The following is a 14,322-nucleotide window of genomic DNA, read 5'->3' on the forward strand; positions in this document are numbered from 1 at the left end:
AATACCAAAAATTCTAAGGTTTGATTAAGTATGATATTTGATTTCCCATTTTAACAATTTAAGCACCACAAATATAACACATAGCATAGTAGGTGTTTACTTGATGTGGTATTGGACCTGGATCACCAGTTGACTTGTATATTATCAAATGGTCATAGGAGTTAAGCAATTACGGTATCAAATAGTGAATGGAGTTCAGCATGCCATGGTTCTGTTTATCTATGTATGAGGTCACTGTTTGTTTAAAATCACTGCTGCACTTACAATATATCCATTCGTATAATATCATAGCTCAGAGGAAGAATTCCTAGGCTGGTATGTAATAATATCTTTTAATTAGATCTGTCTGTGGATCTTAACAAGGTTAAAATCCATAGGAATGGCCATGAGCCATTACATCAGATATTTAATGTTTCCAAATTTATATTTATAACTCTATGGACTAAATTCTGTTTTTCAATTCTGCTTTATTATACTATTTTACCTGGTGGCGTAACTGCTTCAAAAATGTTCTCAGACGACAACTCGGTATGAATCATTCGTAATAACTTTGAAACTTATGATGTAAAATGTTATGATTCTTGCCGGTTTTTTTTGCGTGAATAATTTTGTACTGTTCGTGCAGAAAGCATTTAAATTATGTGAGTTACATCAATATACCAAACTTGTTACTTATGTTCCAGACGATTAGGCGTACGGTTCAGTGTTGATATACAAGAAAAAATATATAATTAATCTACAAGGTATCCCATTTGATGGTTTCTGTAAACTGCCAGCCAATTCCCTGCTGATAGATATGTATGTAATAACCTTGATATGTATCATATTGACAGTTTACCTATGGATTATTGTAGAGACAGATATTAAAGTGTAACAAAATTGATCTGGGCCTTTTTGGTGAGTACCCAGGTGGCCTGCTGGCACAGAGACTTTGTTGTGTATATCAAGTACCGTATTCGACCCAATATGCACCTCAAGGGCTTAAAAAATTTAAGCATATAAGGGGATGCTTAATAGAATCAAATTCGGACTAGCCTTTCACAAAATTATTCTACAAAGTAAGTCATAAATCAATTTGCAAAAGAAATCAGTAAGGAAACCAATACAGTTTTCATGATAATTTTCAGTCAGCATTTAATTCAAAGTACCGTATTCGACCCAATAAGTGCCCAGGGCGTTTAAAACAATTGAAAAAGTGTTAATAAGATGAAATCATTGTAGATCTAAACTAATTTGGTCTTTACTTATGCTTGGGCAATTGAAATCAAGGCCTGAAAAGTGGGGATGGGCCATTATAGGGACATGGGCGCTTATTGGGTCGAATATGGTACCAAATTTATCATAAAAGGTCCTCTTCTTTATAAAACTTGTACATGGTTGTTTCCTTTACTGATGAACGATGAGGTTCACTGGAATAGTGATTGAAGTCTGTTCGACGTTTATCAAATGTTATTACTGGTACTGAAAACTTTTGTGCACTGTATAGCTGCTAATATTTGTGTGGGATTTTACTATTTTGCTAAATTCACAGATTCATTCAAATTTGCGAAAATAAATATCTCGCAAAAATTATCAAAATCATGGTTTTACATGTCAGAGCCTGTCATATAAATGGCAATTTCTAAGGTGATCAATATAATTCATGAAAATAAGAACTTAAACAGAAAATTGATTTCACACTCACGAAAATTAACAACCATACAGTATACCAAGTAACAAATTTCTGTTGGTTAATACCCCCTGGGTGTTTTCTGGCACACCTGTATAATGTCATACTTGGTCTCTATGGTTTCAACTTGTACTGAAATTTAAAACTGTTAATAAGTTTATCTTTCTTTAAACAAGTGTCAGTTGGTTTAACAGTTTGCTGCAGAAAGATCACAAATATATAAAAACAAGAAGTTTTCATTTTTTCTATTTTGAAAGTGAACTCGGGTAAATCCAGTTTTGTATAAAAAAAACTACCTTTATAGAAAAACAACAGCTTGAAACTGAAGACAAGATTCTTTATATGGTAACACAGAAGAAGTAAAAACTGACAACAGGACATGGGGAGACCAGTTGGAATGACGTTATAATCCACACTCTAAGCTCCCAGTTCTTTTGGCCAGTACAATCCTATTAACAGGTCAGTCTACAGGTATTATATCAGTACAAGTCATAAAATACCATTTTACTGTTTAATACTTGCACAGCCAATCAGTTTGAACCTATAAAAGATTTAAGGACCGACTTGTTTGTGGTATTATGGCACTGGAACACCTGTAATATAAATCAAACACTTGTTTATATATGTGGTAATATATATTTGTTCATTTAACCGATGTCATCTTTGTATTTCTTTAGAAGAGGTCTAGATATTTGCTAAGAGGAATGATGGTCTTAAAAAGGGCGTCTGTAGGGAGATGAGGGCTTGAAAATTCTTAAGGCAGGGGCTTGGATATGTCTTAAGAAGGGATGTGTAATATTTCTGATGAAGGCGTGTGCAACATTATGAAGAATTTGGGCAATATTTATTGATCAGAAGAAGGGGGCTTGTAGCCAGTAAAAGCATAAAAAAAAGAAGAAAGATTTAATGACATTTATTATAGAGAGCCTGTGTCACAGGCCCTGTGATATTCCTTGAGGAGAGACTGTGGAAAATTCCTGTAAATGAAAAATTAAATGTATCTTTTTATAACCTCCACAACAAAGTTAAGGGGGGTGGTGGTAATACTGGGTTTGGGTTGTCCGTCCGTCCATACGTCTGTCTGTCTGTAGACACAACTTTGTTGATCTCCTCCTAAACTAAATGACAGATTATGATCAAATTTGATACACAGAACCCTGACATAAGGGGAGTTGAGTCAACTATATAGAGAGTTCTGCAATGTCCCCTATTAATGGAGTTATTGATAAATTTATGTAGGGGTATTAGTCTTCCACTCTGGTGACAGTTCTTGCTGAAGAAACTTTTAACCAGAAATATTTACTATAACGTAGCGTTCAATAACAATTTGTTACCTGATAAACACCAATGTTATAACGACCATTCTGTTATTGTTATGTATAGGTACTAGGATGGAGGGTTACGTGTTCGTCATCATTTTATATAAAGAGATAACAGATCACTTCATTTACATCTCGTTTAGATGGTATCTGTAGGAGTCATCTCGTATCACACCACCGGAGTCCTATCATAAAGGTCTGGTTCTATCCTCATAGCTTTGTCATCATTTAAACTGATTTCTCAGGTGTGTCAAAAGAACAGACAGAAACCTACTGTAAATTTCATTGTTAATTTCATTTATAGTCGACAACCTTCACATATTGTTATTGAAATCTGATCTTCGAGTTTTATGAACTGTGAAGATTTGGGATAAAATATGTATTTTGATATCAAGTTAGAATTTGTTTGCAGTATGTTATAACATACTTACAGTTGTATAAAACAACAAATTTGAGATCTGTTTTATTGCAAAGGTCACAGAACATGTTTACACAGGATTTTAACTTCTACGTTTTAAAGTTCTATTTAAGTTCCGAAATTGAGTTAAAAACAATTGGGTAAAAAATGGCCTCCCCCCCCGGGTTATAAATGATATCTCTTTTTAATAAGGAAAAGTTCAAAGTGTTTTGTATTTGTCTTGTCTTTGATGAAGTTGATAAGGTTGGGAATAAATCTATTTTTGACATCTCCATGTGAAGTGGAGTAAGGTGGATGAGAAGTGTCACCTGTGGTATTATCTCGTTAACCTGTGTTCAACAGGTATATCCAATTAAAAAGTAATTACCTGTGCTAACTCTCATGTTAACTATTGAACTGGGGTTGTAAATTAGAGATCGTGTTGGAATGGGATCAGGAAATTGTTCACTGTAGACATAAACAACGAGATCCTGAGATTCCCACAGGTGAAAAAAAAAATTACGTGACAAATAGCTCATGATTTCTGTTCGTAAATATGTGAACAGGGAAATGCATGTGACTAAAAGTGGTAATGATATTAATATTGGTTCTAGGATGCAGGGTTATGTGTTTGTCATCATTGTATATATATTGGTTGATAATCGTTAATCATACACATATTTTCAATTAAGAAACTTCTTATTTGATTTAGCTAATTGCTACTTTGATACTTTTTAAGACGGGCAGTACTAGTGATTTCAATAATATTTGAAGCAGCTCTGGAGTTTTGGGGTAATTTAACATACATATGAAATTGTAAGAAGAACATTTCTTAGAGGTACATGTTTTGATAAGTACCCAACTAAACTTGAGTTTTGATCTATGTCAATGTGAAGCTGTTAAAGCTTAGAAAAATCTTTGTGTTTTCTTAAGTGTAATTATATACATACTCTATTTTCATTTCAATCAACAACTTGTATAATAATAACAGTTTAAGTTATTTAATTTTCCATTGATATAAAGATGATGTGAGTTTTTACAAGAGTAAATAACAAAAAAAAAAAAAAATACCAGGATAATAAATGGGGTATTTCTGAAATAAGATCTGTTAAGGATACCAGGATAATAACTGGGGTATTTCTGAAATAAAATCTGTTAAGGATACCAGGCTAAAAACAGTAATGTAAATATGACATTCCTAAATAATACCTTGTGTGTAGTGTGGATAGGATTACTGTGGTGAGCTTGTGGCCATTTAGATGGTCAGTATTAACACTAGAATCGCTGGCAGATATATTTGTTTACTTTTCAGTTGTAAGGATCACTTGTGATTAATGGCCAAGACTGATCCCACAAACAAACTGGTTTTACAATTTGTTTTTATCTCTCATTCCAAAACACATCATGTCCTCAATGTTTATACTACAACTGGCATTGATATAGTTTGTTATGATAAGGATTTGGTGGTCATTACTTTAAACTGAGCCCTTCATAAAGGATGAGCCTATCCCGTACCTTTAAGGGATCAGGTTAGCCCTTTGTCACCTAGCCAGTGTCATGTTGACTTACACCTATATCTTATTAGGGGCTAAAGGTATGTGGGGCAGGAAAGTGAAAAATGACCCGTCACTCATACCACGGCTTGGACTAATTCATCTGTACAAAGTTTGTGGGTCACACCCATGTGTCTGTGGGTTAGCTATTATCCCTCCTCTGGGGTTCAGTTTTATTATTGAACGAAATCAAATGCAAACCTAGCTAGGCCTCCTGCTATGTACCGGTATATTAATTACATTTTTTTTATCATATTTTTCTGTAAAATAGAGCTATTATCACTTTATATATAGAAACACCTGTTGTATAACTAAATACACTGTAGGAGCTCTAATGTAATCATTCCATAATCATGATGGGTTTTTTTCAACAAAAGGAATAAAGTTGTTATACCCCCGCAACAAAATTAAGATGTACTACAACTAGATTAAACTTTTAAATTAAGTAATACAAAAGAACGTTATATCAAACAAGCATCAGTACTATGAACGAACATACATCAGATTTAAAATAAGTTGAAAAATATATAAATGTAAAAGGTATGTTTTGAAGATTCCAAATATCCTTATTTTTCAAACAATTATAATTTTTCCCTCATCTTATTTCATTGCTTGGTGTCTTTGGCGGCATGCTTCAGTGATATAGCACTAAAAAAAAGGCAAGAGTTCCACTATACAAGACAAAGCAACACGACTATCACGCAGTCTCCAAAAACGCGCACCACACTGTCACACTAAACACAGCTAACATAGGAGGTCGTCCTTACATGACCCTGGCTATTCAATTAGTCAACAAATCGTTATATTTCATTTTTTCCTCCTTATTGCCTTATTGAATGTTCATGATTCTATTTTTATTTATCATACTGCAGACATTAAAATATGAAACAGCATTTACTGCACAAGTGAGAATATTTCAAATACAATCTTAATTTGTATTCAATTTCTTTACCATTGCATCTCCGAGTTTAATAATTATACACACATGGAATTTTATCTTCGATTCAGAATATTTAATTACTTATATGTCCTGCCAACTTTATGATTATTAAGCTATAGTATTTATAATTGCATTCATAGAATATTTTTTTTGTTGATAATCTAATTTCATATTTCTAATCAACCTAATAATTGTTCAACTAAATGAAATTTTTTTTACCGATTTTATGTTATTGACATTTTGTATGTCAAATCAAATTTATAATTACCAAACTATGATTTATATTAAGGCTTGCATGAGATAGAAATTGGCACCAGTGGTAATCAATTAAGAATAAATGGAGGAAATTAGGGAGTGACAATTGGTTGTAGTCGACACCTGTACTCTTTGTGTTGTTGTTGTCCCAGGCCACCAAGTGAGAACTTCAGGGAACCATGGGCGTGAAAAATTACACCCTGTACACCAAATTGGCTTTCTCAAACTGCCCCATACCTGAATTGTACTCACTAATAGAAATTCCTGGGTAGAAAAATGGAAATTAACCAATTAAGTTTTACTTATATTATACAGGTAGGGACTAGTGATCTTTTGAGTTCTGGTAGATTTATAAAGTATTGTTCTCTTGATTGAATATTTATTGCACTAGTGACTTGTTGTCATTTCTTATTTGAACATTTAAAAAAAAATGAATTGAAAATTATTTAAATTTCACAGTGTTTAGTACTGTACTGTTCAAGTTGACAGAATGATTGGATAAGACTATAGAATGGCAAAAAAGTCTATTGGAAATTTGTATTGGCAAAAAACTTCAAGTTGACATAGTGATTTGATAATCATAAAATCTTTAGATAAATGTCTATATACAAACATAGTAGACCTTAAGTAAATAGTTATAACACACCTTCTCTTGTCTATGTCAACTGTCCAAGGCAATGATAGAAAACTTCAACCTACAAATAATCTATCTAATCCCAAGGATCGTTAGCCTCTTTTGTTAAATGTTTTTCATTTAGTTAAAGTGTTTGAAACCTTCACATGTTTTATATTTAAACACCATGTTCATCTGAAAAGCTATATCAAATATATCTTTGATATCCTTGCTCTGGTGAGAAAAAAGAAAGTAAATCTTTTCTGTTTAGTTCACAATCTAAATGAATGAAGACATACAGTCAAACCTGTCTATAAAGACCATCCAATTAACAGACAAAAAATGGACTTTATAGCCAAGTGGTCTATTCACCAGACAAATTGTAAAATTGACCATTTAGGACCATGGGAACATGGCCTTATTAAGCAGGTGGTCTGTATATATGGACATACCAGCTATCTTATATCATATATAAGATAGCTGTATAAATGCCATATTTGATTATATTCAGTAGATTAGGTTATACTTCAGCAAAAGACATTTTTCAGTCTATGGAATTACATAAAATTTTCCTCATTACTGATTTAAATCATAGCCATAGGAAATAAAAGACATTCTATTATCAAGTTATCATTAGGTTATAATGTCTTTGTTCAATGGCTGCTTATATAAAAGTGAGAAATAAAACGTCTTTGTTTACTTGTTTAATCAGGAAGTTTGTAAACAGATGGTTATCCAATTTACAACAGATAATAGATTTTGACATGAAGATGTAAAATTTGTTATGCAATAACTTAACTGACTTGGTACTGGTCAAGAAAAACCTGCATGGTGACTTAGATAATTTCATTAATCTTCAACATTTTACCTATGAGGTGAGATTTTTCTGCTATTGTGATCTAGCTCACTTCTGATTGGTCGATTGGCATAGTGTTGAACAGATCAGCGATTTGATTGGCTGGGACAGTCTGAGACATAAATGCCTTTACCTGAGATTAATTAGGATGTTATATGACTTGAAAGGATATGTTGTAGATAATAATCCAATTAGTGCAGGGTCAGTGTCCAAGTGACTGGTCATTAAGGAAGTCCTTGGTGCCATGTGGAGTAGGTTGGCTCAGGATGTATATATAGGGATCAGGATAGCGTTTGAGTCATTATCTCATTTCTAAACAGGTAGGGGACGTTGAGGTCAACAAAGTGCTATGTCTGTGAATCTGTGTTAATTCTTAGAGGAAATCCAGGAAATTCTTAGAGGAAATCCAGGAAAAACTTATCAAACACCAAAAGTTATAGGATACTAAAGTGCTATGTTTTCATGGTCTCAGTGAAATATTAGAATTCAGTGCTATTTTAGTAGTGGAAACAGCTGTTTGCTGATATAGTATTGGAACAAGTTGACTCTGTGAGAAAGAAAACAACAATATGTATTTAGATGTTACCTTCAGTGGGAGCAGAGTTTTCAGGAGAAGAAAATCGGAAACCAGTGAAAAGTTTTCACTTGACGTGACATTGAATCCAGGAATTCACGGTGCCTCGTTGGAGCGACAGGATCAGTACGACCGAGTTTTCAGAAAACGTAATGACCGCAATATCAAAAGTAGAGAAAACACTCCTCATAGGAAGTTGGTGAAAAGGAACTCAGCTTGTCTTACCAACCTGCATTATGTAAGTGGTTATCAACCGGAAATTAATCAAAAATTAAATCAAAGAGTAATATCAAAAAAAGTTTATTCACCCTTGTAATGTTGAATATAAGAAACTTCTTCAATTTCCATTAATCTAATGGAACTCTTGTATATACGATATTTGAAAGAAAAAAATGTGAACAGCCTGCGGAATAAATGAAAAAGAAAAAAATTGTAAATATATATATATATTAGCAGGATATGTTGTATCAATATAGATCTACAGAAATATTTGTTTTAAAAAAGTGATTCAAGCAAGCAATTCAAGCAAAATATATGTAGCTAGATGTTCACAATGACTGGATTTATTTGGCCATGATATATTTTATTTAGTAATTATTATTATATAAATATCTTTTTGACTTCAGTTTGATATTCGAGAAATATTTGTGAAATTACTCCAAAAAAGTTAAATTTGTCTTTCTGCTTTCATTTATTTCAACATATAAAGAAAAAGAGCTTTAAATGCTGGTAATGTCGCCTTCATATAGGGATTGGATTTCGTTATCAAAGAGCAATAAATTATAATATTTGTTAGTTCTCAAGAAAATACAGTATCTGACAAAATTCACAATTTATAATGCTATATATTTCACACTAAGATAAAATGTATTGTTAAATAAAAAAATAATTTGTATATAGAGATATATTTGGTATCTTTAATCTTCATGGATTCAATCTGTGGTTTATTTAATATTTTTGATGCTCATGATAATTGCTTTGTGACCTAATTGCGTGGTTGGCTGGTTAAGTTACAAGTAATTTAATTGTCGATATCTCCATGGTTGAGTGACCACAGAGTGATGTGTATTAATTCATCATTTTGCCTGGAGGATATGGCAAGCTCCTGGTTGATAGAGATAAACGTTATTGGTATGTGTATTGGTGATGATTCGACACCTCATACTGTTTTATCAGAACAGATTTCCACGACCAGGGGATTGTATATACGGAAATGATGTTCTTATTGTGCATTTAGATTTGGGAAACAAATACAATCTGTGCTATAATAATTTCTGGGATCTCAAATAAGAATCGGACGATGGGATCTTTCTAATTCTTCAAGCATACAACAAATGTTTTTACAATGGCTTTCAGGAATTTCATTTTTGTTCAGTTGTTTGGACATTACATATCAAATTGGCAAGTTTCTAAATGAAATTTTGAGGATATCAAACGTGTTTGATTTCTTTGTAGTGGATATTTAACCTGTACGTGGATATAGTGAGCTGAATATCAAACTGTCTTATATAAGGGACATTACACATGGACTATACAATATTAATGATCTTTCATTATGTGGATAATCTTGAACCTTGTGATCTATTTCACTTGATGCATTTTAGAAGATTTGGATACATCTATCTATAGATTCTTTGATGGCCCTCCATCAAGGGCTGTCAGTGCCACTAAGAGGGTATTAATCACCTAGAGTCTTTTGTCTTTAACTCTCTAACCTTTATTATAAGTCAATACCAAAAGTAAGTAGACGTTGAAATTTTGGTCATATAAACACATACCTCCCTGTAATTCTACAGTGAACTCTTTCCAGTTTTAGAAGTAGAACAGTTCAAAGATGTCTTCAGGGTGGGGGGATCCAAGGTACAAAGAATACTTCTGACAGTCTATGACATTGGTTTGCATTTGCTACCATTTCCAATAAGGACTGAAGGTTCGAGTTATGTTCGGAGCTTAAGAAAGAGTTTATGTTTATATCACGAGAATATAATTATGGTAACATATCTCGGTTGTGACAATTAATTCTTATCAACACATTAAGTTCATATTAATGTATGTGACATGTCCTAGAATATTCTTAATATATCCATGCAAATATCTTTATTGTAAAGATCGAGTGGCCAAGAGGCGATATAAATATTGTGAGAAAATTGTGTATTGATTCAGTGCTGAAATCTTTCTCAAGGAGTTCACTGGAAGGTTTTAGTTTTGTTGAAATATTTTATTTTCTGTGAATCAAGACAACGTGTTTACTTTATTGAATGAGTTATTTAAGACTTGTTGAAGAGGCAGGGAAACATTTTTTTTCAACGTTCTGTTAACATTATATTTGTTTTCTCTAGGAAAGTTTTCTCTGATATAACCAGTGGGAGTCCGTGGTTGCTGTGGTAATACTAGACAGTTGAGATGGTAGATATGTTGCTAAAGTAATCTGTTCCATACATTGTGATCAATCATAGGGATGAGACACCACAGTAGTCACAGTCTTGGTTAACAAGTTGTTTGCACGTTTATACAGAAATAGATAGCATGTACGTACAGCATGTGCGTACCATTCTGTTCTAAGTGTTCATTGCGGAGTATTTGGACGAAACATTTGGAACATTTATATGCAGGATTTAGTATTACGATTTATCGTCGCGCAAGTGTTAAAAATAGTTCTGTCACAGACGTATATCACTAACTGTAAATTTGTAAAAGGTCGTTGTATTTTTTGTGTGATTTGACGCACTCAACAGACATTGAATTTTTACCGTTGGGATGCCACGCCGATTTAGACGCTGGGTAAGACTCATATAGAGACACTGTTGCTATCTAATGTATTAATTGTGTTGTGATGTTTGGATTTTACTTCAATATCTTTGCCTGACTGATAAATATCGTATTGTTCTACCCAGTATTGAGTATGGATGTGATTGAATATTATCAATGCTAACGTTAATAAGGGTTGAAGTTGTGATTTATAAAAATTGTCTGTGATTAGATAGGAATAGTGGTTGAAATAGTCATATGAGAAATTATGCCAAAGTGTGCAAATCTAAACACGTACATTTTCACACATTTTAAATCCAAGTTCTAAGTTTCAGTATTGTGTTGAAGGTTGTCACTTATAAAGAAAAAGTATGTACTGTGATTTATGCCTTGGTTACCTATCAAAATGATGTCAAAGAAGATGAAGGATGAGGGGGCGGGCAGGCTCATTAGGATAACAGAGTATGCATACTGGGACATTGCCATAGAACAAAGAGACCTGTGACTTCAGCATCTGTACTCCAGCACCAAATCTGTTAAAGACTTCTGATGCTTATTGGTATTCGACCCAATAAGCGCCCAGAGCGCTTAAAAAATTGATAAAAATGAAAAGGTGCTAATAAGTCAAAATTATTGCAAATTTATACCGTTTTATGTAGTTTTGGTCCTTATTTATGCCTGGGCAATTGAAATTGAGGCCTCAAAAAGGGGGAGGGGTGCTTATAGGGACATGGGCGCTTATTGGGTCGAATACTGATGTCACAGGATTGTGATGTGTATTAGTGAATTCGAGTGCAATAACCTCTTAAAAAAGATAGCGGGTTCTGTGCCATATATGAATATTACACCATTGTTCAGTTTTGATTTAAAATTTGATCCAGATTGGATGATGTTAATTTTCCATGGTTTTGTGTATGTTGTAGTCACTGGTAACTATAGAACAGGAGCTCTCTGGCCGACAGCTCTCCACAGCCAGCAGTGCTAATAACATCAACGATCATATCGATGAGGACGAGAAGGAGGAGGAAGAAATCGGCAGGATTGCTGGATGGGCGGTCGGCTTTGAAAAAATGTTGAATGATGTCGGAGGATTGGCTGTTTTTACAGTGAGTATGAATCGTATACAGAGGTATATGCATAACAGTTAGTCAAATAATTTGGTTATTTGCATAAAATTTGTGGTCCTGATATTTTCCTTCTTTATCTTTGTATTTCAACTCTGTGTATTTTCATAATTTTTTACATGATTTCTGGTTATTCGAATAAAAAAACAGAAATTCTAAAAATTGAATCAGTAGAAAATAAAAAAATTCAAAAAAGGAAGAACTGGATAACAATTTAGAAATGTGGAAAAGTTGGCAAACAAGTCACCAGGTAAGACTTGATTGTAAGCAATGTACCAGGTAACAGGAAGCCATTTTGAAAAAGTTTTATGTAAATTCAGACTTACGGTTTTTTCTGTACAATGAGTCAAGGACAACACAGTTCAGTTATCATAAATCTTTGAGTATGGTCCGGGATGTATGAACACATGCGTGAAAAACAAATAGTATTTATTATCTCAATGTCTCAAGGGCAGGAAATTCACTTGATTGAAAGTATCAATGTCTCAAGGGCAGGTAATTCACTTGATTGAAAGTATATTGGCCTTTTCAAAATCAGATAAGAGGTAGGTTATCGTCGGTAAAGGTTAAATAAATGTCAAAAACTATACGGTCAAGGTTAAATAAAGGGTAAAAAAATATATGGTCAAGGTTAAATAAAGGTAAAAAATGATATGGTCAAGGTTAAATAAAGGTAAAAAATGATATGGTCAAGGTTAATAATAAAGTAAAATGTCAAAAACTATACGGTCAAGGTTAAATAAATGTAAAAAACTATATGGTCAAGGTTAAATAAAGGTAAAAAATGATATGGTCAAGGTTAAATAAAGGTAAAAAATGATATGGTCAAGGTTAAATAAAGGTCAAAAACTATACGGTCAAGGTTAAATAAAGGTAAAAAATTATATGGTCAAGGTTAAATAAATGTAAAAAACTATACGGTCAAGGTTAAATAAAGGTAAAAAATTATATGGTCAAGGTTAAATAAAGGTCAAAAATGATATGGTCAAGGTTAAATAAAGGTCAAAAAAATACATGGTCAATGTTAAATAAAGGTAAACAAATTTCTGGTCAAAGCTAAATAAAAGGTAACAAATTATATGGTCAAGATTAAGTGAATTTCAAAAATTATAGAGTCAAGGTTTAAAAAAGGTAAAAAAAGATACTCTATCTGTTATGAAAACAATAGCTATGTCAGCTATGTCAACCTCTGCTTATGATGTTTTTTTGATTAGCGAAGTATAATGCAGCAGGAAAATTATGAATTAACACTTCTTGTTACTTTCAGGAATTCCTAAAGAAAGAATTCAGTGACGAGAACATCATATTCTGGAGGATTTGTGAGCAGTACAAAAGTGTATCTGATAGTGACAAGGTATACTATTATCTCTCTCAATTATAACTACTAATGGGACTAATTTATGTACCATGTGATACCCTATAACATTTGTACGGTGCTAGTAGCTCCAGTGGTGATGGAACATAACCATTTGTAATCTTCCCGCTTAAATGGCGTTAGCATGGGATATCATCCTTTAGTGTAATTCCATCACCAATAGAAACAAGAGTACCACACACAAACATTATCAGGTATCATGTGGAATATGATTTAGTCTGATTAATCTTATTATTTATCAGATTTCTAATTCGGAAAAAAATTCAATCTTTTAACAGCATACAGAAAAGATTAGTGTGAGCCTTATAAGTTAGTTTTGTATCTTCAGTACAGGATCATAGGACAGTAACTGTTGTCAAAGTTATGCTGCACAGCTCATCACAATATACTCAAAGTACTTCAAACATTTTTGATAAAAATTACAAGAGTGTTTGATCTGAATGAAGTGACTGTTGCCCCTTGGGGATAAATAGGGACAAATTATTTATTTGTTAGTCTGGTAAATTTTTATTACTAAGCAATCAGTAATTTTAATTTTTTATCTTCAAGAATTATTACAATTGATGTAATATTTTACAGCGGAAAGGAAAGGCTAAAGAAATCTTTGCTAAACACATATCAGTGAAAGCTTCTGATCCTGTTAACATCGATCATGTTTCCCGGCAACAAGTCGAGAAGCAACTTGATCACCCCAGCATCAATACATTTGACAAACCCCAACAGGAGGTATGTATAGCAACCCATGTCTTCTGGTTATTTTAAATCTCATTCACTCCTAAAGACACATTTAGGCTCTTCTTAATCAAAAATAAGACCAGGCCATTGTGAAATTTCTGGAGTGAGTGAGTCAATCACTGAAGTGCATTCAGATGGCAATTATGAGAGGATGAATGTCAAAG

General features: G+C 33.0%; 1 protein-coding gene across 1 annotated transcript in view; it reads left to right on the forward strand.

Annotated features, from left to right (window-relative positions):
- Window positions 1–14,322, forward strand: part of LOC138334943 (regulator of G-protein signaling 14-like) — a 128,701-nt gene that overhangs the window by 102,413 nt on the left and 11,966 nt on the right. The window contains exons 4-6 of the mRNA XM_069283817.1: window positions 11,848–12,030; window positions 13,316–13,402; window positions 14,003–14,149. Of these exons, the coding sequence (XP_069139918.1) occupies window positions 11,848–12,030; window positions 13,316–13,402; window positions 14,003–14,149 (417 nt within the window). The remainder of the gene's footprint in view (window positions 1–11,847; window positions 12,031–13,315; window positions 13,403–14,002; window positions 14,150–14,322) is intronic.

This window comes from Argopecten irradians, chromosome 11 (assembly GCF_041381155.1).
Source record: "Argopecten irradians isolate NY chromosome 11, Ai_NY, whole genome shotgun sequence".
NCBI classification, from domain to species: domain Eukaryota; kingdom Metazoa; phylum Mollusca; class Bivalvia; order Pectinida; family Pectinidae; genus Argopecten; species Argopecten irradians.